The sequence below is a fragment of the Hyperolius riggenbachi genome, chromosome 2, assembly GCF_040937935.1.
Source record: "Hyperolius riggenbachi isolate aHypRig1 chromosome 2, aHypRig1.pri, whole genome shotgun sequence".
NCBI classification, from domain to species: domain Eukaryota; kingdom Metazoa; phylum Chordata; class Amphibia; order Anura; family Hyperoliidae; genus Hyperolius; species Hyperolius riggenbachi.
Window position 1 is genome coordinate 142,512,543 of NC_090647.1, and position 26,666 is coordinate 142,539,208.

The window sequence follows — 26,666 nt, forward strand, 5'->3', positions numbered from 1 at the left end:
CTGTTCCTGGACTATTTACTTTTCTTCTGCTAGAGGAGAGGTCATTACTTCACAGACTGCTCTGAAAGACTCATTTTGAATGCTGACTGTTGTGTAATCTGCACATATTATAGAATGATGCAATGTTAGAAAAAACACTATATAACTGAAAATAAAAGTATGAGAATATTTTCTTTGCTGCTAATCTTCTAGTAATTATTCATAGTACACAACCAATTCACTATATCATATTTTTTTTTCGCTTCAGTGTCTCTTTAAACTGCTTTATTAAGGATAAATGAACTATGGATAGTGCTGAATTTCTTGCAACATTATGTGTGCTGTATATATACATTTAAAGTTTCTTTTACAGGTTTTTATTCTGGTTTTTATCCTTATCTATCTCCCTATCATCTCCCTGGAGATACTTCCTGGTTCTAGTGCAATAATTTAATATTTTGAGTGTTTATTTAAATTCTATATATGCATGTGCATCATTTTGCATCCAACCTCACCTATTTGCCCTTTTCGGCTGTAAGGGTTAAGGGCTGTGAAGGGAGGACTGTTTTTGCATAAATTTGACATGTGAGTCCTGTATCTCCATCCCCTGATGAAGGCATTACGCCGAAACTCGAGTCGGGAAGTGAAGGCTACTTTTGTTATGTGCAAATTAACAAGACATTTTTCTAGTAAGTGGATACCCGTGTGCAGTCCCTTCCTTCCAGCAGAGTGCTCTATTGTTCCATTATATCTCCTCTAGCCAGGAAGCAACAGCCGGGCTTTAACTGGCCTAACAGAGAGGAAGAAACCACTGTGGAACAGGCGGAAGCAGGAAGTTGGAGAGGTCACCTGATTGGGGAGTCCAAGCAGTTGGTGTTTTGCATACAGCTCGCAGAGTGGAGCCTTGCTGCAAATTCAGCTGCAAGTGGCCCACTAGATGTCGCGTCGTGATTACATCAAGTTTTTACATATATGGTGCAGTTTGAGCACGCTTCTCTGGAGGTTTGGTTACTAAAGGATAAGGTACTGTGAGTTTTACAATCTCGTGGCTACACTGATTCTTAGACTTTGCTTATTATTTTGCGCTGAGGTAATTGCAATTCTTTCTTTTACTTCACCTGGGCTTTGGAGCCAGCCCTACCTCCAGCAGCAGATATTATCCATATCTGCACTACTGTTTGTATTTTTCTATACACTACATATAGCTGAACTCAATACATCTATTGTTTCATACGTAGATTAGTTAAATGTATTTTAAGGAATTCAGGGAAAGACATACAGTATTGCATATTTGTTTTACGTTTTATGCTGCTTGTATGGTACATGAGCTCATTTTAACCTGTTGCTGTATGAGCTTTTGCTTTGGACACCTTTTATAAGCTAACAAGTGTAAGCCAAGATCATGAAACAAGAGGTCTCCCTGTGTCCTCTGTAATTGTGTTGGCCTAAGCTGCAGGTTTGAATCCAAACCTGGCCATAATTGGTTGTACAGATTTGTGGTTCTTGCGGTTCTTGTAGACAGCTTGACAGACTTGGATGGTCACACTCACCACTAAAACTTCCCAAATGTATTTGTTGGCATCTGTATGGGTGAATAGTAGAGTAACGTTTATTTATTTCACAAGGTGCCAAGCAATTGCTCCATTCTGATGTTCCCTCTGTTGCCTCTGGAATGATTCCAGACATCATTAAGCAAAACCATAAGGCTCCAAAACTCTCCTGCCAAGATAACCCAGGAGGTAACAGATAGAGATCACAGGACAAGAAATAGATAAAAAGATCAAGAGTGCACATGATAGATAGACAGACAGATAAAGGAAATCTGAATTGAGAGGCATATATAAATCATCGTTGAACTCCTAGCTTTTTGAATCACTGGTTCAGAAGGAGTATGTGGAGTAAGTGTCTGCTTCTGGTCCAGCCCTGCTAGCTACCGGTTTGTCCCAGGTCTGTGAATCAAGCTGCATTGAAGCCAAAAGATCAGTATAATTAACAGCCAGGCAACAGGAGTTTTTTAGATGAATTAAATAACTCAGCCTCCATTTGTATATAAAGTTTAAAACCAAAATGAAAGCTAAATGAAATTAACATCTGTGTCCCTGCTGTGGAGAATTCTCTTCACCTCAATTCCATGAGCTCTTGTGAGGCACTAGTGAAATGAGTCTAGCATTGTGACACTTGCTGTAGCTTCAGGTGTTGAAAAAAAAAATACTCAAGATATTTCCCCATAGCGAAAATAAGTTTGGGTGCCCAAAACTTCTGCTGTGCCAGATAATTTTCAGGTAATAAGGTTAGGCATCGGTGGAGACTCTTTTTAAGGTTAGTTGTCGTAGGGGGAAGTGGTTAGGCATGGGGGGGGGGGGTCAATTAGGATTAGGCATAGGAGGGGGGCTCTGTGTTAGAGTAGAGCTTGGTTTCACTGCAGTAAAATATTGGTATCATTTACGGAATTACCACTGCAAAAACTATTTCCATGTACACAAAAATTGCACCTAATAGATTTCCCCCCTGTTTCTGATCTGATTAAAGCTAAAGTGAACATTTAGCTTGAGTTTGGCTTCAATGATAAGCACAATTTTTCAGCATTTTTCCATGACTTCCCTATTGAACAGGCCGATGGAGGAAAAAGAGCCTGACCTATCGCATACACAATTACACCCCAGACATGAAGAGAGCTGATGTGAGAACCGCCATCCAAGCTGCCTTCCGATACTGGAGCGAAGTCACCCCACTGAAATTCAAGGAAATCGACTATGGAAGAGCAGACATACGAATCTCTTTTCATGAGCGTGGGGCAGGCTGTTCACGACCATTTGATGGTCCTGGTAAGCAAGATATACTTTGTAGTAAGATGCTAGATGTTTTTATTTGATTAAAGAAATACTGTATGACACTTCCCCCATTCCCATTCATCAATCTAAGTTCCATTACATGGTAATGACCATTATTATTATTATTTATTGTATTTATAAAGCGCCAACATCTTACGCAGCGCTGCACAATAGATAAATGGGTTAACATACAGGTAGAACATACGGAAACTCACAACAAAACAAGATCATGCAAATGATTTGATAACAATACAGTGTCATAGGTCAAAATAGAGACTGTTCGAGTCTACAAGAGGGGTGGTTGCGAGTAAGATTGCATAATCAAGCTGGATACGTTAGGGAGGAGGGCCCTGCCGGAGGCTTACAATCTAAGGGGTGGGGTGGAGACAATAGGTGCGTCTTTTGAGAGGGGGTCTAACAGAACATATTATGGTGCTGGTGTAGGGGGGTATGCGAGCATGAAGAGGTGAGTCTTGAGAGCTTGTTTGAAGGAATTAAAGGTGGGGGCGAGTCTGACGGCTGGTGGGAGAGAGTTCCAGAGAGTAGGGGCGGCCCTGGTGAAGTCCTGCAATCGTGCGTGTGACTGAGTTATGCGTGGTGCGACTAGGCGCAGGTCATTGGAGGATCGGAGGGGGCGGGCTGGTATGTGCCTGTGGACCAGATCAGAGATGTAGGTTGGGCAGGTCTTGTGCACTGATTTGTAGGCAAAGCACAGGATTTTGAAATTGATCCTAAAGCTGATGGGGAGCCAGTGTAGTGCTTTACAGAGCGGAGTTGTAGAGGCGCTGCGGTGAGAAGAATGTATCAGTCTGGCTGCCGCATTCATTACCAATTTAAGTGGGTCAGTACGGTTAGAGGGGAGGCCAGATAAAAGAGAATTGCAGTAGTCTAGGCGGGAGATGACAAGGGCGTGGATAAGGAGTTTAGTGGTGTCAGGGGACAGGTAGGAGCGGATCTTGGAGATGTTGCGGAGGTGGAAGTTGCAGGATCTGGCAATACCTTGGATGTGGGCGGTAAAGGAAAGTTCAGAGTCCAGAGTAACGCCTAGACAGCGGGCTTGGGAGGAAGGGTGGATTATAGTATTTTCAATAGTGACGTGCAGATCTGGGAGGGGTGCAGCTGTGCGGGGTGGGAATATTAGAAGCTCAGTCTTGTCCAAATTAAGCTTCAGGTACCTGGCAGCCATCCAGGAGGAAATGGATGTGAAGCAGGCAGAGACTTTGTCCATGGTAGAGGAGGAGAGGTCTGGGGTGTGGAGATATATCTGGGTGTCGTCGGCATACAGGTGGTAATTGAAGCCCATGGAGGAGATGATTTTGCCAATTGAGGCAGTATAGAGTGAGAACAGTAGGGGTCCTAGGACGGAACCTTGAGGAACACCAACTGAGAGGGGTGTAGGAGTGGATGAGGAGCCATTGAAAAATGTTGTAAAGGAGCGGTTGGAGAGGTAGGAGGAGATCCAGGCTAAGGCTAGGTCCTGAATGCCCATTAGCTGCAGGGAGTGGAGGAGGAGGGAGTGGTCGACAGTGTCAAATGCCGAGGAGAGGTCCAGGAGGAGCAGGATGGAGTATTTACCTTCGGCTTTGGCAAGGGCGAGGTCATTTACCACTTTGGTGAGGGCGGTTTCTGTAGAATGGGCTGTGCGAAAACCAGATTGCAGGGGATCGAGAAGGGAGTTGGAGTTAAGGAAGTTGGTCAGGCGTTGGTGGGCCAGGCGTTCAAGAATTTTTGAGGCAAAAGGAAGGAGAGAGATTGGGCGGTAGTTGGATGGCAGAGCAGGGTCAAGTGAAGATTTCTTTAGTAGGGGAAGCACAGTGGCCTGTTTGAATACGGAGGGGAAGATGCCGGTGGAGAAGGAGAGGTTGAACAGATGGGTGAGGACAGGGGCCAGATCAGAAAAATGTGGGCGCAGAGAATCACCAGTTATGTGGTAATAAGTGAATGGCTGTATTCAAAAGCCCAAGTAAACTCAGACAGCAAAATTGGTACCAGGACTTATCTCTAGAAACTGTGCATACAAAAGCCGATCTTATCATCTAAAAAACCTTCTATAGGCTAAAAATGCCATAACTCCACCCTGACAGCAGTCGTTTTGCTCAGAGCACAGCAGACTGCTGTTGGGAGTGATGCTTCCAATCAGATCATAGCAGTCTGCCTCCCGTTCACTTACAGTAGGAAGAAATACCAATTCCACCACCTTTTCATTAGAGATGCTTTTCTGTAGCACAGTCTGGTATCACCAGAAAGACCGTATCCTCAAAGTTTCTGCAGTGAACTGTTTCTATTACAGGCAAAGTGCTGGCACATGCTGATATTCCAGAACTGGGCACAGTACATTTTGATGAGGATGAGTACTGGACTGAGGGAACATACCTTGGGGTCAATCTACGGATCATAGCAACACATGAACTGGGGCATGCCTTGGGCCTCGGCCACTCTCGTTATAGCAATGCTCTTATGGCTCCTGTCTATGCTGGATATAAACCCAACTTCCGTCTCCATGATGATGATGTGAAGGGCATCCAGGCTCTGTACGGTAAGAGTTGTCCAAGAAACTGCAATATTAAACCCATATCTGTTTATTTGATTTTTATAAATATTTTGGGCCCTATTTCCAAGAGACTGTCGAGATTAATCTATCTAAATATTATTATCGTGTCATGGTCAGCCAACAATGCACACAATAGGGGCAACGTAGGAGTTGTATACACTGTGCATTTATGCTAATTGAATATCGCCTGCTAAACTTTACCTGCACTATTAGTGCAATATATAATTTAGTGAATTAAACACTTTTCAATTTACACCTCTGGTGTCCAACCTCTGGTGTTCCGTAAGGACTCAGTGGTCAGTAACTGGTCAGTACTGAGTCAAAATACTAAGAATCTATTTGTTTATTGGTCTGTCTAGGAAGGAATTCTCTACCAACCTTGGAAAATGCTAGTTTATTTCCTGAATCACTACCTTGGAACAAGTATGCAGATCAGTTTGTTCTGAGTGAGTGAAGAAAGTATAATCGCAGGAATGATCTCCGGCGTTAATCACAAGTGATTACTCGTGATTCAAATGAGGATTAATGACAGCAGCTGAGCGTGGGGATAAAAAGGGTTATTTAACCATAAATCCATGTCCTTTCCGCGCTCCATATAGGTTTATGTGTCCTAATAGCAGCATTCCAAGCCTCGCTGCCATCACTTCCTCCTTTCGACTTGAAGGAGGAAGTGACGGCAGCGAAGCTTGGAACGCTGCTATAATGATGCATAAACCTGTATGGAGCGCGGGGAGAATGTGGATTCATGGGTAAATAACCCTTCCTATCCCCGCACTCAACTGGTGTCATTAATCCTCACTTGAATGATTACTCGTGATTACTCGTGATTAACGTCGGAGATCATCCCTGATTTATCAGTAGTGTTAGTGTTTAAAATTGGGATACTGTATTCGGAAACCCAAATCATGCCGAACACCGCACCTCTGCGCCCGAACCGAGGACAAGGTCACGGGGAGGTCACCCATGCCACCCGTCATGTGACTCCAATGCTTCCTTCTTCCTGCCTGGAACTTAAGGAGGAAGCATCATAGTCATGTGAAACGCTACATAAGCCAAAATCCTGAAACCCTTTCCACTAGCTTGGGTGCTGAAGTGCGATGTTCAGCATATTTTGGGTTTCCGAACACAGGATCACGAACTTGAACACTACTTATAGGCAGAGGATCTGCAATACAGTCAGGTAACCAGCATTGTCAGAGGGGAAAGCCATATCAGCTTCAGTTTTTCAGTGATTTCAGAGATGTAGGTTATGATTTTTTTTTTTAAGTGAAACTTTTTTTAAGCCTAACAGAGTTATAAAACTTAGATTTATATTTTTCAAGGAAAAAAAGAAAAAAATAGAGAAGACAAAAAGCCAAACGCGACTTCTGCACCAGCTTTACCAACACCCGCCGGCCAGATGCCAGACCCGTGTCATGACAACCTTGATGCAGTAATATTAGGTAAGTGGTAAACACTGAATTGTTGTAAGAGATATCTCTATGCTTGCAAACTGCAGCAGCCTATGGTAATTGTTCAGAGGTTTGCCGTTACGTGCCTTGTGAAGGATCCTGCTAGACCCTGCTAACATACTGCACTGCAATGATGATAATTTTCCATAATACCCCAGTACTAAGAATTAGCAAATCATCTGCAAGGACAGATCCGTTCTGGAGACAGGCGTTCTGGCTACTCACTATTTATGTATCTTTGTATCTTTCCAGTGACAGCGACATCTAGCACACACTGGAGTAGTAACCACTTGTTATGGCTTGCAGGTCATTTTAAAGCTACACAAGGCCTGACTAGGCAAATACTTATGGGCATGCGAGGCGAGTCTCCACTCAAGGTAGAGCCTCGGAAAGGGGAGAAGTGAGTCCATGCAAAGTGCACTGTGGAGGGGAGGAGTGACTCACCTCTCCAGGATCCAGTGATGGGGCAATACGTCTTTCTCGGGATCCCAGTCTCCATGGCTAGCAGAAGATGTATTGCGCCCATTGCTCCTGTCACTGTAACCTTGGAGAGGTGAGTCACTACAGCCCTCTGCTATGCACAATGAGGGGCTCTGGATACCTAAAACTAGGGGCTCTTCTGGTTACCTAAAACTAGGGGCTCTTCTGGTTACCTATACTGGGGGTCAACTTTGGCTACCTATACTGAGGGAGGGGCTATGTCTAGATACCTAATACTGGGGGCTACCTCTGGCTTCCTACACTGGGAGCTACCTAATACTAAGGGTATCTTTGGTAATCGCATCAGAACTTTTACACACTTGTCCTGAGAGCTAAATTGCCCTGCTCCTGACTTCCTCTTTTGGAACTGAATACATGTTCCTCTTTCTTCCTCATTTGTTCCTCTTTTAGGTGTGATGTACAATACACATCTGTGTAAGTAATTTATCTAATATATATATATATATATATATATATATATATATATATATATAGATATATATATATATAGATATATATATATATATAGATATATATATATATATATAGTGATGTTTGGGGGTTCAAATAGCACGCAGGAGACAGTAGATGTATCAGCAAGTCCAGTTTTATTTAAGCTGAACACAAACAAAATAAGCTTTTCTCCAGCAAAAGGTAATAATTCCAGAAAACAAAGTAGCTTACTTCAGCTTTGTAGAGAAACAGAGTCCTTGCTCTCTGAGCAATATTATAGTCCAGAAAAACAGTCCAGTTATGGAAATATAGTGGATGAATCCAGCAAGCTGTCCACTCTGTCGTCCAACACACATCCACCTTGCAGCACACCTGCTGCATTCCTTAACAGCCCACCCCCTGTTCAGAGCTCCAGATATCTGCTGTCTGGCTGTTTTCAAAACCAGGTATGGACTGGGGTGAAACAGGGAGGCCCGCCCAGTTACCTTCCCTGTTCCAATCACAAAATCAGTAGTTGTCCAATTGTGTACAGTGGTTTGCAAAAGTATTCGGTCTCCTTGAAGTTTTCCACATTTTCCACATTTTGTCATATTACTGCCACAAACATGAATCAATTTTATTGGAATTCCACGTGAAAGACCAATACAAAGTGGTGTACACATGAGAAGTGGAACAAAAATCATACATGATTCCAAACATTTAAAAAAAAAATAACTGCAAAGTGGGGTGTGCGTAATAGTTCAGCCCCCTGAGTCAATACTTTGTAGAACCACCTTTTGCTGCAATTACAGCTGCCAATCTTTTAGGGTATGTCTCTACCAGCTTTGCTCATCTAGAGACTGAAATCCATGCCCATTCTTCTTTGCAAAACAGCTCCAGCTCAGTAAGATTAGATGGACAGGTTTGTGAACAGCAGTTTTCAGATCTTGCCAGTGGCCACAGATTTTTGATTGGATTTAGATCTGGACTTTGACTGGGCCATTCTAACACATGGATATGTTTTGTTTTAAACCATTCCATTGTTGCCCTGGCTTTATGTTTAGGGTCGTTGTCCTGCTGGAAGGTGAACCTCCGCCCCAGTCTCAAGTCTTTTGCAGACACCAAGAGGTTTTCTTCCAAGATTGCCCTGTATTTGGCTCCATCCATCTTCCCATAAACTCTGACCAGCTTCCCTGTCCCTGCTGAAGAGAAGCACCCCTAGAGCATGATGCTGTCACCACCATATTTGACAGTGGGGATGGTGTGTTCAAAGTGATGTGCAGTGTTAGTTTTCTGCCACACATAGCGTTTTGCATTTTGGCCAGAAAGTTAAATTTTGGTCTCATCTGACCAGAGCACCTTCTTCCACATGTTTTCTGTGTCCTCCACATGGCTTGTGGCAAACTGCAAACAGGACTTCTTGTGCTTTTCTGTTAACAATGGCTTTCTTCTTGCCACTCTTCCATAAAGGCCAACTTTGTGCAGTGCATGACTAATAGTTGTCCTATGAACAGATTCCCCCACCTAAGCTGTAGATCTCTGCAGCTCGTCCAGAGTCATCATGGACCTCTTGACTGCATTTCTGATCTTTGTTCGACCTGTGAGTTTAGGTGGACGGCCTTGTCTTGGTAGGTTTACAGTTGTGCCATACTCCTTCCATTTCTGAATGATCGCTTGAACAGTGCTCTGTGGGATGTTCAAGGCTTTGGAAATCTTTTTGTAGCCTAAGCCTGCTTTAAATTTCTCAATAACTTTTATCCCTGACCTGTCTACTGTGTTCTTTGGACTTCATGGTGTTGTTGCTCCCAATATTCTCTTAGACAACCTCTGAGGCAATGACAGAGCAGCCGTATTTGTACTGACATTAGATTACACACAGGTGCACTCTATTTAGTCATTAGCACTCATCAGGCAATGTCTATGGGCAACTGACTGCACTCAGACCAAAGGGGCTAAATAATTATGCACACCCCACTTTGCAGTTATTTATTTGTAAAAAATGTTTGGAATGATGATTGATTTTCGATCCACTTCTCACATGTACACCACTTTGTATTGGTCTTTCACGTGGAATTCCAATTAAATTGATTCAGGTTTGTGGCAGTAATGTGACAAAATGTGGAAAACTTCAAGGGGGCCGAATACTTTTGCAAGCCACTGTGTGTATATATATATATATATATATATATATATGTATATATATATATATATACACTGTATATGCAACAAGGAAAGAACCTTAGGAGGGAATAATCAGGTGAGAGTGTACTTACCAGTGCTGCTTGTGGATGGTAGTTGCAAGACAAACACGAGTGCACACTGAATGATAAGCAAGAATGGGGTAAGGGCCCATTCACACTTGGAAAGCGCTAGCGTTTTGCGCACTGAACACTCTCGTGATTCTGAGCAATCACGATTTTTTAAAGAACTGTATCGCGATTGCGGATGCTACATGAAATGCGTTTGCCGATTGCCACTAATCGTGATTCACCCGCGAGAGTATGCCAGAGTTCAAATCTATGAATTGAAACTTTTTATCTCTTTCCTGCTCCAGGAAGTTATTTACTGACAGTAAAGTGTTTTAATGGCTGTAATTACTTATCAGTGCTTGGCACTGTACATACACATGTCTATCTCACCATGTCACATGTCACCTTGGTTGTCCTTTAAAAATACATAAATATGGCAGCCTCTATATACCTCTCAGGACAGTTGTCTTTTAATCATTCCCAAAGTATAGATGGTAAAAGGTTGCAAAACAATCATTAGCCCTGGCTCCTCCCAACTGAGCCATTCATTCTTGTTATTTTTCCAGGTCCTTATGGGAAAACCTACGCTTTTAAAGGAGATTATGTCTGGACAATCACAGACTATGGCACTGGCCCTGTTATCCGGATCCAGTCTCTGTGGAAAGGCCTTCCTGGAAACCTTGATGCTGCTGTTCACTCCAAGCGAACCAAACGGACATATTTCTTCAAAGGTGAGATATCAATACTGAAAAATAGTTACTGTAAAGACATATAATAGAATGCTGTAAATTATTCAAAATAACCATTTGTATGTTAAATATCCTGGTTTCAGCATCGGAAAACTCTTCCTGTAGCTATATATTGCTGTATATGTAACCCACCCTCCCACTGAGGCTTACTTCAGCTGTTTATTATTCTGAATTCTACCCTCTAGAGCAGTGATCTGCAAACTTGGCTCTCCAACTGTTAAGGAACTACAAGTCCCACAATGCATTTTCCTTTATGAATCATGACTGGTGCTGTCAGACTCCCGCAATGCATACTTGTAGTTCCTTAACAGCTGAGGAGCCAAGTTTGCAGATCAGGGCTCTAGAGCATTCTTGGAGACCAGAAATGTTTCCACTGGCTTTAGAACACTCAGTAAATGAACATTCCACAGAGATCATCTGCCAGTCTAAAGATGTTGCTACCTGTGATAAATCTCGGGATGTAAATCAGGGAAGGAAAAGATTTTACAATGGGAAAACACTGAATAGTTTATAAATAAATATTGTAAAAAAAAAAAAATAAGCAATTTGCATTATGCTATTTTGACTACAGTCCCTATTTAAGTGGAGTTGGACTAACGCAACTGGACTGTGACTGCTTTTCAGTTGGGTTTTGATCCATGTGTTAAGTTAAGTCCAGCTGACTAGTAGCTAGTGCATAATTACTTTATGCCAGTTAAAAAATAGCATAGGACTATTTGTACTGTGAAATCAGCAAATGTCCAGAAACACTAAATAATTACTATACCAATCTGTTAGCTGGAGTAGCTTTAAAGGACAGCTGAAGTGAGCGGTATGGAGGCTGCCATATTTATTTCCTTTTAGGCAATACCAGTTACCTGGCATCCTGCTGATCCTCTGCCTCTAATACTTTTAGTCATAGGCCCTGAACAAGCATGCAGCAGATCAGATGTTTCTGACATTATTGTCAGATCTGATAAGATTAGCTGCATGCTTGTTTCTGGTGTTATTCAGACACTACTGCTACCAAATAGATCAGCAGGGCTGCCAGGCAACTGTAAGGAAATAAATATGGCAGCCACCATATTCCTTTCACTGCAGATGTCATATAACCCTTCCAAATAAGTTACCCGTGTTGTCGGTTTCTTCATGATATGATGTTTTTCAGGAGACAAGCTGTGGCGGTACACTGATTTTAAGCTGAACTATGGATACCCTAAAGTGCTAACGAGGGTTCCTCCTGGCATCAATGCAGCCTTATACTGGGAAGGAAACCAGAAGATATTCCTATTCAAGGTAAATTTGACTACAGACGTTTTCTTTGGGCTGTAAACGAAACACGCAGCCCTGAATTCTCACAGAGTTTAGAAACGGCCAGTTAAATACCACTGTGAAGTATCTCTAGGGTTTCAGTTGCATGAGAGATGCTAGATCAGCGATCCCTGACGGGCAGCTTGGGAGCTGCATGTGCTTCTCAGCTGACTCTGACACTCTTGGCAGCCTCTGAACAGGTGCCAGCCACCCGTGTGTCCCAGCACCTGCTCCATTGTACACTCCCATAGGAAGGAAACCAAGCAGAAGCTGGAGAGCTACTATGAACAGGACTCATTCAGTGGAATTATAGGAACGTTTATTTTACTAGTTTCTTTCATAAACCTGAGTGCAGCTCTCAGGCATGTGTTTATCAATGAGCCATGACTAAGGAGCCATACGTTTGCTCCGAGGCGTGTGAGCTGTATTGCTGTTTGTCCACAATTGCTTCAATAAAAATTGGATTTTTATCCTGAGATCGGTACAGTCATAGCCGGCCTTTGACCGGAGCGGTCGCTCAGGGCGCCGGCTTCTAAGGGGGCGCCTATAGCTAGTTGCCTATACTGAGGGCACCTACACCTGATTTCCTATACTGGGGGCACCTACGCCTGGCTAACTATGGGGGGGATGGAGAGTCCTTCATCTGACTTCCTATACTGGGGGCACCTATGCTTGGCAACCTATATTGAGGGCACCTACACATAAGATCCTATACTGGGGGTACCTATACCTAGCTACTTACCTATACTGAGTCCGAGTGCATTTTTGGGGGAGGCGCACTGTGGCTATAACGCGTGGTGCAAATTGTCAGTGCTGTGCTATCGTTCTAAATGGGGGGGGGGGGGGGGGGGCTAACTGTCCCACTGATTGTTTTTATTAATATTCCTGAAAGGTTCTAGCCTTTATGTTTAAGTGTATTCAGGATAATGCACTCTTTCCATCCATTTGTGGTTATTAATAGTATTTTTTCTATTATACATATGTGACGTCTCACGGAGATCTGAGCATTTGTGTCACAATGTCAAAAAGTTTGGGAACCACTGTCCTAGGAGTTATTTGCATATGTGTGTGTGTGTGTGTGTGTGTGTGTGTGTGTGTGTGTGTGTGTGTGTGTGTGTGTGTGTGTGTGTGTGTGTGTGTGTGTGTGTGTGTGTGTGTGTGTGTGTGTGTGTGTGTGTGTGTGCGTGCGTGCGTGCGTGCGTGCGCGCGCGCGCAAAGAGGATGAAGGGGGGGGGGACACAAAAAATCAGGTTTCGCTCAGGGCGCTGTGAAACCTAAGGCCGGCCCTGGGTACAGTTGAATCTTTCTCTCTGCAAATTTACCAGGCTACTGGTGTTCTGCTCCCGACCAGAGGAAAGTGCAGGGTTGTAGCGACCTGTCCCCTTGTGTTCAATGTGTTTATCAATGTGGTTCACAATTGGCAAGAGCCTCAACAGTTCCAGCACATAAACTATAGATTATCCTCCAAAGCTATAGAACCAAAAGTAGAAACCCTATCACATTTAAAGTGACACTGAAAACTTGTGATATCATGAATTGGTTGTGTAGTACCGATAATTAATAGAACATTAATAGCAAAGAAAAGTCTCATATTTTTATTTTCCGTTATATAGCTTTTTTATAACATTGCATAATTCTGTCATATTTGCAATTACAAACTACATTCTGTATTTTAAACTATGAAACAGAGCAGAGCTAATGACTCTTTCAACTCCCCTGCAGTAAAATCTTATCTAAAGCGGTTTTTCACTGAGTCGTCATTTTTTTTAACCCTTCCTGTACAGGAAACAATAGGAGACTCATATATTTGATACGAATGCTCTATTTCTTAGCTGTGCTACACATACAATTCATAATACAATACACATTTCATAAGTTTATTTTTACTTCTGATTCCCTTTAAAGGTCTAAAGCGGGCCATACACTTATAGATTTTCACCCAATGTTCTAAATTATCAATTCCTTTCAGAAATAAATCAATTAAGAATGAACCGATTCCTACCACACACAGCACATATATTATTAAAAAAATTCTAACAAGGAAGTGATTGAAAATCAATTGAACTGCAGCGTTTCAGTGTTCGATGCAGTGCAACACTATGGCCCGTCGATCATCTGCAGCTCCTGTCCTGAAAAACAACAGCTCTACTAAATAACATGATGTAGTAATAATGTAGTAATCTCAATACGGAACAGTATATGAAAGGAAAGTTCCCAAACAGCTTGTGGAATCCATGCCATGAAGAACTCTGTTGTGGTGTCCCTCAGTGAGGGTATGTAGCGCTAATCAGGGCTGGTTCTAGGCTCAATGAGGCAACAATGGCATGGAGCTCCCCAACCTCTTCCCCCATAAGCGCAATTAGGCCCCTTTGTTTCTGTCCCCCGTGGCCCAGAACTGGCTAGTGGATCCCCTAGGTCTCTTCCTCCAGATGTATAGTAGTCCCTGGGTCCCCTGCAGAGAATTTAGTAACAGAGCTACTCTCCTGTCTGGATGGTGCATACATTTGGGAAAAGAGGCACCCCAGTATGAATAAAATTGGATTAAAAACCAATAAAATGAAAAAAGTGAGGTGGCTTACCTCAATGAAGAGATCTTTGCGTGAACAAAGAAATGTTTATTAAGCACAGGCAACGCGTTTCACAGGTCTAAGCTCGCTTCCTCAGGCCAATAACAGTGCCAGATTGCAAATACTAGCCAGCATAGGGATGCTCCCTATGCTGGCTAGTATTTGCAAACCGGCACTGTTATTGACCTGAGGAAGCGGGCTTAGTGCCGGTTTGCAAATACAGACCATATATGGTCTCTACCATAGTGATGACCTGTCACTTTTACTAAGGAGAGCGACCACACCCAGGTCCGGTTAGGCCACCCTGAGTGGAGTCGTATTAATTGTCTCCACCTGCTTCCTGTGGTCAGTTGCCGTCTGCAACCCACTTCTGTGAGTAGTATTTGTATTTCATTCATTGATTCGACTGAGACAGACATATTGCACTATTGGCCTCCCGATCTTTTGCCTCCTGTGTCCTTTTTCTCCAGGGTGTCAAGACACCCCCACCAGTGTCTGGGTGTCGCTCTCCTCTATCATTCTGCATGCTCCCCATCTTCATCTGCACCTCTTCTCAGTGACCTGTTGCATGTAACTCATGTAACATGCCGCCGGGTCACTGAGAAGATGCAGCCAGTAGGGTTGAAGCCTATCAGCAGACACACAGACTGATGGAGGAGTACTCTGCCTGGAACAGTCAAGTCACTCCGCTGCCAAATTCGCTGCATGGGACTCGGAATCCACTGTAGACTCAGGCGCAGACCTGGGGGGGGGGGGGGGGGGAAGGGGGTGTCCACGGTAGCTGTCTAAGAGGCCCTGGACAATTGCCCAGTTTGCCCCTATGGAAGTGCCAGCCCTGATGCTAACAAATTTTCCCCTGCATCGTACAGTTCAAATTATTGTCCCACAGATGCGCTCACAGTCTGATGTCTCCAGTGGCGTCACTAGATTATTGTTTTTTGGTTTTGCCTGGTGAGAGGTAAGAGAGGGGTGACACCATGAGTTTTTGCACCTGATGACACCAAACCTAGTGTGACACCTCTGGATGTATCTACCACTTTCTAAGCTTACTGGTAATTACTTAGAGAAGGGAAATAACATGTCAATGCAGATTTTGGATGTGGGAGGAAACCCACATAAACATGTAGAACGCCTACAAACTCCTTGCAGGTAACTTCCTGGCTTGGCTAGGAACCTGGAATTTTAGCAAGGCAAGGCAAGAGTGTTAACCAGTGAGCCACCATTTCACATATGTAAATATGTACTATATATTCCCAAAAATGTGATTGTTAATGATATAATTCTTTTGTTTTTCAGAATGACGACTACTGGCAGTGGGATGAGCTAGCCTGGAGTAATTTACAGTCCAAGAAGATCTCCAGTCTTTTCACCGGTATTCCCGGAAATCTGGACGCTGCTCTTACCTGGAAGAATGGCAAAATCTATTTCTTTAAGGGAGACAAGTACTGGCGGGTGAACAAGCAGTTACGTGCTGATCGTGGCTACCCACTGAGCAAGTCAGAACGCTGGATGCAGTGCTACCACATGGACTAACATCACCCTCATTCCCAGCTAGACTGTGTCAGATATGATAGACTGAAGAGCTACTTAGTGAAAGTAAAACATTTCTCTCTAGACTGCTGCATCCTGAGCACCCAGCAGTACTCTTATGTCTTTATTTATTGGTGGTGTCTTTGGATGGATACCCAAAACCTGAAAGGATGGCATTGACAAATCTGTGCTATAGATGACTGAAGGTACATTCCACTATGATTGTATCTGTCTCATTATGCAGCGAAAGAGCAGTTATGGAAAACTCAACTGCCCCTTCCTTCAAAGGTTGAATGGAATTTGTGGTGTCCTAACCTATTTCTGACTGAGCAGCAGCACCACCTATGGACAACTATCTACACTGCAACATACAATCAAACATTTCAGTTTTGTAACAATCCGGACATAGCACGTTATTCATATATATATATATATGTATAGGCAAGCACCTGGCAGGTATTTAATAAACTGAAAGTACTTTTCTAACATTTGGCATTAACAAGATCAGTCATATAAAGCTGGATACTTTAGGAATTTCACATGAAACAGTAAGGGATGGATTTACCATAAGGCACTGTGGGCACGTGCCACTGCCTACATGCACCTGATAATGGAAAGGTGGCTCACTTCCCTCCCCAAGCACCTCCCTCCCTCCTTCCCTATGCAGAGTCCTGATGAGAGTGTAAAGAATGAGAAGATACTCATCCTGCTCTCAGCATGCCACTGATGAGATCTCCCTTCAGTCAGGGGCACCTCTAGCTACCTAATACTGAGGTTCCTCTAGCTACCTACTTGGGGGCACCTCTAGCTACTTAGTATTAGGTAGCCAGAAGTACCTTCAATATTAGGAGGCACCTGTAGCTACCTATGACAGGCAAAGGAAGAAGTGACAGCCAAGTCAGCCAACAAACTTGTGGGGGGTTTGTAGGTTTATGGAGGGTGACGTCTCTGGTGCTAGGATATCTGTGCCTATAAGCTTCTGTGAGCTAAATCTGGGCCAGAACACAGTTATGTTGCATCATTTGTCATACATTTTATTACATTCTATGCAGCATGTATGTGATTGAACAGCAGTGAAAGATTTACAGATTGTGTGTATTTCTTTTTACAATGCTAATTTACTAACCTTAAAAGGACGCATGTAATGGAAGGGATATAAAGGCTGCCATATTTTTTCCCTTTAAAAAAAATATTGCCTGGCTGTTCTGATTAGGCAATTAGGGATGGTCAATGAGATGCAAATTATTCCAAGTAGATGCAGGGTTTTGCAAATTTTACATGCACATGTATGCAGCTTGAAAATTATCCAAATACATCGATTGGGCCATTATCTGACCATCCATAGTTCTGATCCAGAATTAGGCCTTTATCACAAAGGCAGTTGAAAGTGGTGCATCTACTGCATGCCAACTGCTCCTGCCACCCCTTGGGTCTGCCAGGTGCTTATAGGAAGCTGCAAGAGTGGTGGGGTGGTGGCTCGCCCCTGAATGTGGCACCCGTGGTGGGTGGTAACTCTCCCTTGAATGTGGCACCCACCCACTAGATATAACTTGTGGTGGTTTCCTGCTGTGCAGTAACACCTCATGTGGTGGACACGTGATTACACATTCTGTCACTTGGTTGCATTACATACCACCCAGATGGTGCTTATTCTTCAGGAGAGCAGGGGCTGAACCACACAGCACAGTGTAGGTCAACCATTAGCATGAAAGAGCCCATTATATCCAGATCACATTTTGGTGACCCAAGTCCAACTTCACTGTGAATGCTTTTCCCAGAAGAGAAATTCAAACACTACTGAAGTTTGATGATCAGGCAGCCAGGCAGCAGCCATTTATTTAACCACTTCGTACAATAGGCTGAAGAGTTTAAAGGACTCACAAGGCGAAAGATCTATTCTATTTTTTACTCACCTGGGACTTCTTCCAGCCCCTAGCAGCCATGTCAGTCCCTCGCCACAGAACCGGTCCTCCATGGTGTCCCGTTGGCTGCCTGTAATGATCACGATCCACCGGTGTGGCTGGCTCTCTGTGCACTCATGCAGCACATGCACGTCATCTGGCACGTACTGTGCCTGTGCACAACTACGCTCCAGATGACATGGACGCGTAGGCGCAGAAATGACGACCCTGCCGGCGGGTCACCGGTCTTTATGGGTGGCCAGCAGGACATTGTGGGGACCAGAGCTGCGGCGAGGGACTGACATGGCTGATAGGGGCTGGAAGAAGCCCCAGGGGAGGCAAGTAAGGAAAAAAAATAGATTATATCTTAGCCTCATGAGTTCTTGTGCATGCACGTGAGCTCCCACAGTGCACATGCACATAGGCAGAATGGACATTTATATAAATATCCTATTTGCACTAATTCCACAAATTGGGCGTTTATACATTTTTCAGGAAGTGGTTAAATTAGATTAACAGCAGCCCCCGCATTCCTTTCACTATAGGTTTCTTTTTGTTAGACTAACATTCATGATTTTGCAGTGCCACCTGCTGGCAGGTGAGTTTTTTTTTAAGCCCATTAAGTCCCAACATTAAAACTTGTATAATTGTTACATGTCCTTCTTATGAATGTTTCTGTTATTCGTCAAGAAATCCAGCAAAAAGACAGCGTTCACTGAAGGTTTTGTAAAGGCTTGGAAAACTTCATATACAGCATTTCTCCAGCTGTCAGTGTTATGTAGCAGCCAGGCATGTTGCTAGGGGGTAAAGAAACATTACAAGGTGCCCCAATGTCAGTACCTAGACCGCCCACGGCACAGTAGCTTAGCAGGCAGAACTATTTATCAAATATTATACAGGCATGCAATAGCGGTTTGTCCACCTCCAGAAATCCCACTCTTCAGATATCTGAACCTGTGTGTGCAAACTCAGTGCACAGGAAGATAAGGAGGGGTGCTCTCAGTGGATTTTTCAAACGTTCCTTTTATTCAGCATAAAACATCAATAAAATTGCAGCAAGGTCCACTTACATCTAGAGGGTCCTTTGCCACTTAGGACCTTCTCCAGTACAAGCACTTCCCACTTCAGTGGTACTACAGATGGATACTTGCATAGATATATTTTGCCCACTCTCGTCCTGACTAATTTCGGCCTTCCGCCGCCACCAGGACCTGATGACAGTATCCCCTGATGACGGCGGAATGCCGAAACTAGTCAGGACGAGAGCGGGCAAAAGATATCTATGCAAGTATCCATCTGTAGTACCACTGAAGTGGGAAGTGCTTGTACTGGAGAGAGTCCTAAGTGGCATAGGACCCTCTAGATGTGAGTGGACCTTGCTGCAATTTTATTGATGTTTTACACTCAATAAAAGGAACTTTTGAAAAATCCACTGAGAGCGCCCCTCTTTATCCTCCTGTGCACGGAGTTTGCACACACAGGTTCGGATATCTGAAGAGTGGGATCTCTGGAGGTGGACAAACATCTATTGCTTGCCTGTATAATATTGGATTACCTAGCGCTGTGGCATACATCTCATACTGCATACTTGTGAAGTGGAAGGTCACTTTTGGCACAGCAGCGGTGATATCCATTTGAATATTTAAATTGTGCATACTGGGGCGCCTCTACATCTACTACCAGAACTATTTACCTGCTCTGGCCGCGTGGTCTCTGGAGTCTGGAGACATCTTTAGTACCAGGCTCCTCCATCTAGTGACCTCAATTCACTAAGCTTTATCAAACACTTTATCAAACATTTGATAATTTACCTCATGGGTAATATCTAATTTTGAATTCAATAAGGTGTTATGTTTTATCGCTAAACCGTTCAGTAAATCTATAACACCTTATTGAATTCAAAATTAGAGATTACCCATGAGGTAAATTATCAAACGTTTGATAAAGTGTTTGATAAAGCTTAGTGAATTGAGGCCTAGTAGTGTCAGAGAATGAATCAAACGATAGAGCTCTAGATTCTGCTTTTCAGACACTAGGGAGGGAAACACCAATTACAGAAGAGGACTTGGAGAGTGGCCGGAGCAGGTAAATAGTTACAACTTCCGCCCACTGCGCTACTTTGCCATGGGAGGTCTGGGCAAGCACGGGAAGGTGACCAACTAGACGAACAGGGAACACTTTGGTAGGATCGACTGACCACTAGGCTATCAGGGATTACTGTGTGTGTGTGGGGGGGGGGGGGGGACCACTAGGCTACCAGGAAATACTATTGAGGGGGAGGGGACTGCCAGCCAACCTGGCATCACACTAGCAAGCCCAGAATCAGGTCAGCCAGCGCAGTAGGCAAGCTAGGTAACTTTGCCTGGTTTTGTTTAGGTGGCACTGCCTTTTTATGTAATATGCTGCCTAATTAGGTTGTTTTATTGTGGGCATTAGATTTGGTATTAGAGAAGAGAGGGCTTTAAATGTTTTGCTGGGCAGGTCTACTTACACCAGTGTCACAATCTTGCACATGTGGCTCCACCCACACCAACGGTCTGTTGCATGGATATGGCTTATCTGGGTGCACCACATGCCCCAAGGTCTTTCAGAATCCTAAAAATGCCCTCTGGTGGTGGCTAAACCAGTTTAGCTTCTTTATAGTCACACATGCCACACTTCAGAACATACCATGGCAGTCTAAACTCATACAGTCAGGTCCATAAATATTGGTACAATGACAATTCTAACATTTTTGGCTCTATACACAACCACAATGGATTTGAAATGAACACCATGTGCTTTTTCATCAACAAAATTCAGTTTGAGGTCATAACAATTATATTCCAAGACAAAAAAGGCAGTTTATCAGTACAAAATGTAGATAACAGGATTTCAATATAAGCAGCCTTATCAAATATGAACACCATGTGCTTTAACTGCAGACTGTCAGCTTTAATTTGAGGGTATTTACATCCAAATCAGGTGAACGATGTAGGAATTACAACACCTTGCATATGTGCATCTCAACTGTTAAGGGACCAAAATTAATGGCACAGAAAAATAATCATACATCACACTTTCACTTTTGAATACTTGGTTGCAAATCCTTTGTAGTCAATTACATCCTGAAGTCTGGAACGCATAGACATTCACCAGACCAGGTTTCATCCCTGGTGATGCTTTGCCTGGCCTCTACTGCAACTGTCTTCAGTTCCTGCTTGTTCTTGGGGAATTTTCCCTTCAGTTTTGTCTTCAGCAAGTAGTGAAATGCATGCTCAGATTCAGGTCAGGTGATTGACTTGGCCATTGCATTCCACTTCTCTCCTGTCAAAAACTATTTTGCAGTATGCTTTGGGTCACTGACTATCTGCACTGTGAAGCACCGTCCCATGAGTTCTGAAGTATTTGGCAGAATATTGGGCAGCATGGTGGCATAGTGGTTAGCGCTCTCGCCTTGCAGCGCTGGGTCCCTGGTTTGAATCCCAGCCAGGTCAATATCTGCAAGGAGTTTGTATGTTCTCCCCGTGTCTGCATGGGTTTCCTCCGGGCACTCCAGTGTCCTCCCACATCCCAAAAACATACAGATAAGTTAAAGTGGACCCAAATTAACAATACAAGATTTCAGAAATAAAATCTATTTTCTAAATTATAAGAATAGCAGCTTTTTTTTTTAGCTGCATGATGACAAATAAAAAATATTTTACATTTCTTGGAGGAACCCTCCCTTCCTTTCAAATTGCCGGGACAAAATCCGACAAACTGGTGGAGTAGATGGTGTCTGTCAATGGAGGAATTGCTAATGGCTGCCCCCAGTATAATCCTAGTTATGAAAAGAGAAGGGTGAAAAGTATGCACTGAAATGCTCATAGGCTTGAAGGAGTGTTTATTTATCTTTGTATGTGTCAGAGTGGTGCAACTAAATATTTTTAATTAAAAAAATTTTTTGGTTTGGGTCCGCTTTAATTAGCTTCCCCCTAAAATTGGCCCTAGACTACAATATATGCACTACACAAAACATACATAGACATATGACTATGGTAGGGACTAGATTGTGAGCCCCTCTGAGGGACAGTTAATGACAAGAAAATATACTCTGTACAGCGCTGCATAATATGTCAGCGCTATATAAATAAAAATAATCAGATAATCTTGCCCGAAACACTCCTGAATTGATCCTGCTGCTGTCAAAGTCAACAATCAAGAGAAGACTTCACCAGAGTGAATACAGAGGGTTCACCACAAGATGTAAACCATTGGTGAGCCTCAAAACCAGGAAGGCCAGATTAGAGTTTGCCAAACGACATCTAAAAAGCCTTCACAGTTCTGGAACAACATCCTATGGACAGATGAGACCAAGATCAACTTGTATCAGAGTGATGGGAAGAGAAGAGTATGGAAAAAGAACTGCTCATGATCCTAAGCATACCACCTAATCACTGAAGCATGGTGGTGGTAGTGTCATGGCGTGGGCATGTATGGCTACCAATGGAATTGGTTCTCTTGTATTTATTGAAGAAGTCCTGACTGCTGACAAAAGCAGCAGGATGAATTCAGAAGTGTTTTGAGCAAGATATTACTATGTATATGTTTACATTTATTTAAAATTTTAAGATCTTTGCAATAGTGGTCCTTTACCAAGTTAGAGACATATACAAACTGCTGTCATTCCTACACCGTTCACCTGATTTGGATGTAAATACCCTCAAATTAAAGATGACAGTCTGCCGTTAAAGCACATCATGTCCGTTTCATTTCAAATCCAATGTGGTTGTTTATAGAGCCAAAAACGTTAGAATTGTGTCAAGGTCCCAATATTTTGGGATCTGACTGTATTTGCTTAACCTTTTCCAGACTTGGCATCTCTGGTACCTTAAAGGGACTCCAAGCTCACCCAAAAAAAGAAAGTTGTACTCACCAGGGGCTTTCTCCAGCCCAGTGCTGGTCGGAAGGTCCCACACCGGCGTACTGGCTCCTCTCCTTCTCCCCGCTCCGGAATGGCTGACAGGCCGCAGCCCGGGCGACACTCGGCAGAGTGTCGGGCTGCTCCTTCCGCATATGACGCGGCCGACATCACACGCCGGCCGGCTCGCGTCATCACGGCGGCCGGCGTGAAAGTACTGCGCATGCGCGCTTTAATCGCGCATGCGCAGTACTTTCACGCCGGCTGCCGTGATGACGCGAGGCGGCCGGCGTGTGACGTCAGCCGCGTCATACGCGGAAGGAGCAGCCCGACACTCTGCCGAGTGTCGCCCGGGCTGCGGCCTGTCAGCCATTCCGGAGCGGGGAGAAGGAGAGGAGCCAGGACGCCGGCGTGGGACCTCCCGACCAGCACTGGGCTGGAGAAAGCCCCTGGTGAGTACAACTTTCTTTTTTTGGGTGAGCTCGGAGTCCCTTTAACCACTTGCCGACCAGGGGATTTTTCAGTGATCGGTGCTGCGTGGGCTCTACAGCCCGCAGCACTGATCAGGAGTGCAGCAGGGCGATCAGACTACCCCCTTTTTTCCCCAGTAGGGGGATGTCCTGCTGGGGGGGGTCTGATCGCCGCCGGCTGCATTTGCTTAGCGGGGGGCTCTTCAAAGCCCCCCTCCGCATCGTTCTCCGCCGTCTCGCCCACTCCCTCCCTCTCCCTTCCCCTCTGAGCGGCCTGATAGGATAGGCTTCTGCCTATCAGATGCCGGCGATCCCCGGCCAATCAGCAGCGGCGCCGTATGATGTAAACAGCGGGGATTTCTTCCCCGCCTGTTTACATTTTGCCGGCGAGCCGCGATCGGCGGCTCTCCGGCTGTTCACGGAGACGCCCTCCATGAACTGACATGGAAAGGCCGCTCGAACGAGCGGCCGTTTCCATGGAAACCCTCAGACAACCAGTTTACGCCAATCGGCGTTAGCTGGTCGTCAAGAGGTTAAGGACCAGTTACTTTTTTTTCACAAATACAAGCAGTGATCCCTGTGATTGGCTCACCCTCTTATTTCTTCCTCTTAAAGCACACCTAAACTGAGAGGTATATGGAGGCTGACATATGTATTTCCTTTTAACCTCTTGAGGACTACAGGGCTGAAACCCCCCTAGTGACCAGGCCATTTTTAGTAAAATTGGCCACTGCAGCTTTAAGGTCAAGCTGCAGGGCCGCACAACACAGCACACAAGTGATTCCCCCCCCCCCCTTTTCTCCCCACCAACAGAGCTCTCTGTTGGTGGGGTCTGATCGCTCCCCCCATGTTTATTTATTTATTTATTCTTTTAATAATTATTATTGTTGCAGTTTTTTTTTTTTAAACTGTTCCTTTAAATTCTTTCCCTCCCTCCCCACAGCCAGGCAATTACTACGATCGGCTGTCATAGGCTTCTGCCTATGAGAGTCGATCGCTCTCTTGTCCCCCAGGGGGACAGCCGTGTCACACGGCTGTCCCCAGTACAGCGCTGCTGCCGATAGCAGCGCTGTACATAGAAATAGATGGCGATCACGCCGTCTAACAGTCTCCCGAGCGGCAATAGCCGCTCGGAGACTGAAGGCGGGGGCGGAGCTCCGCCCCCCAAGCAGGAGATGAGCGCGCAGCCTGCGCGTGATCTCCTGCAAAACAGAGCCCCAGGACTTTACGCCAATCGGCGTTAGGCGGTCCTGGGGCTGCCGCCACAGCCACGCCCATCGGAGTGATGTGGTCGGAAAGTGGTTAAACAATACAAATTGCCTGGCTGTGCTGTTGATCACTTTAGGTGCAGTATTGTCTGAAACGAACATGCAGCTAATCCAATCAGAGTTCCCAAATGGGTCCCCGGGCAAGGTAGTTGATTTGGTACCCCCTTGTGGTCCTTTTGGCCATCTGAAATAAAGAATGGCCTGAGAAGGTGGCAGATGGACACTTGACACCCTCTAGGCCCCAGGCACCTGCCTAGGTTGCCTGGTGGATGATCCTGCTCTGCTTGGGGGACATAATCACAGCATGTGTTATGGAAGGGGACATTATGGCTTTGCTTTTAATAGGAGTTTTTACTCTGACAGCTCATGTCAAATGGCTGTACCCAGGGCCGGATTTGTACTTTCCAGCGCCCTAGGCCGGCTGTCACCAACCGCCCCCCCCCCCATTCTGTCCAACTCTGACTAGTGATCACTGGTTTACATGGGCTCCTGTCTGTTTTGCTGCTTTGCCCCCCCCCCCCCCCCCCCCCGTTCAAAGAAGCAGTGCATGCTCTGTCCACTCCATGTAATTTTGCACTCCAGCCTGGATGCACAGCAGCCGATAGTGTTCTAGGCTTGCATAATTCAGAAATGATGCTCATATATGAGCAGCACTTGTCAAGTACACATACCCATAACACTCCCAGCCTCGGCTGCTGTGCACATCAGTACAGGAGTGCGTAATAACAAGAAGCCCGAGAGGACAGAGCATGCACTGCTTCTTTGTCCTTTGTGCGACTTGCTTCAGTCAGAGTCACAAACAGGTGATGGTGCAGCGCAAAGGAGAGAAACCCATCCAAAGCAGAACAGGTAAGTAGAAGGATCCAACACTACACACGCTGGCATAGATGTCGTGTAATGCTAGGTACACACGATGCAATTCTGAGATTTACTGTCACATCGATTGTTTACAATGTCTGATCTGATTTCCGATCAATTTTTCAATCGATTTTCCGTTCATTTCTATGAAAAAAATCATTCAGAAAATCTATCGGATAGCAGATGGGACATGTTGGAAATAGTCGATCTGACAGTAAATCTGTCAGAAAATTGCATCATGTGTATCTAGCATAAGCTCAGGTGTACTTTACACAGTGACAATTTAGCACTTGGGGCAAGTTAAGACAGATCTTAATCAATCAGCAGGAAGTTTTTACGTTTTGTAATAGAATGATAATATGTATTGGCTAACCAAAAGAAAATAGTGAGCCTTTGGCTAATGAGTCATCTTCAGACTTTGTTCCTGTATACAAGATGTAAGATGTTGGGGAACCCAGATATATATAAAGTCAGCAGGAGATGCATACATTGTTTTGTAAATATAAATAAATGTAATACAGTTGTCATTCTGTTTCAAAACATCCTGCTTTCACTGATGGCTAAAACAGAACAATGCTTTGCTGCTTCTAAAACATGTCAGGAAAGAGTTAAACTGTAGCAAAGAGAATGTTGTTGTCAGGAAAGAAAACAAACCATAAATCTTACAGGTCTCAGGTCTTTAACAGCTCTGACCAAGTAATAAAACATCAGTCTGGGGGAGAAGAGAGCTGATAATTCCTGTCCGTGAATGCGTGCTGCATAAAGAAACTAATCTGAACTCAAAAGTTCTACTACTTGAGCCCATATATTTTTCTTCTCACAGCAGCTTGTATGTCCCCACTCATTATACTAAGGACAAGATCCTCAGATGACAACACATGCTGACTGTCATCACACACACTCTGCAGTGAGAGAGATGCAGGGATCTCTGGAATTCAGGCAGAATAGAGCAAAGCAGAAGTGATTTACTTTGACATGTGACCTCTTATCTCTCCAAGTCCAGCGCCCTGCTGAATTTTATCGCCCTAGGCCTTGACCTTTGTGGCCTTTCCAGAAATCCGGCCCTGGCTGTACCTGTAATAGCTGTAGAAATCAATGAACGTGTTTGTTATGGGGTTATATAGATTCGGCACTTGCTACAGAAGGCAGCTGAACAGGTCATATGAAGATGAGGGGCA

At 44.3% G+C, this 26,666-nt stretch overlaps 1 protein-coding gene across 1 annotated transcript in view; it reads left to right on the top strand.

Annotated features, from left to right (window-relative positions):
* MMP19 (matrix metallopeptidase 19) overlaps positions 1 to 18,669 on the top strand; it is a 68,923-nt gene extending 50,254 nt beyond the window's left edge. The window contains exons 4-9 of the mRNA XM_068267581.1: positions 2,592 to 2,804; positions 5,101 to 5,346; positions 6,684 to 6,803; positions 10,540 to 10,704; positions 11,870 to 11,997; positions 15,876 to 18,669. Coding sequence (XP_068123682.1) covers positions 2,592 to 2,804; positions 5,101 to 5,346; positions 6,684 to 6,803; positions 10,540 to 10,704; positions 11,870 to 11,997; positions 15,876 to 16,112 — 1,109 coding nt within the window. The 3' untranslated portion in view covers positions 16,113 to 18,669. The remainder of the gene's footprint in view (positions 1 to 2,591; positions 2,805 to 5,100; positions 5,347 to 6,683; positions 6,804 to 10,539; positions 10,705 to 11,869; positions 11,998 to 15,875) is intronic.
* Positions 18,670 to 26,666: the final 7,997 nt, after the last annotated feature.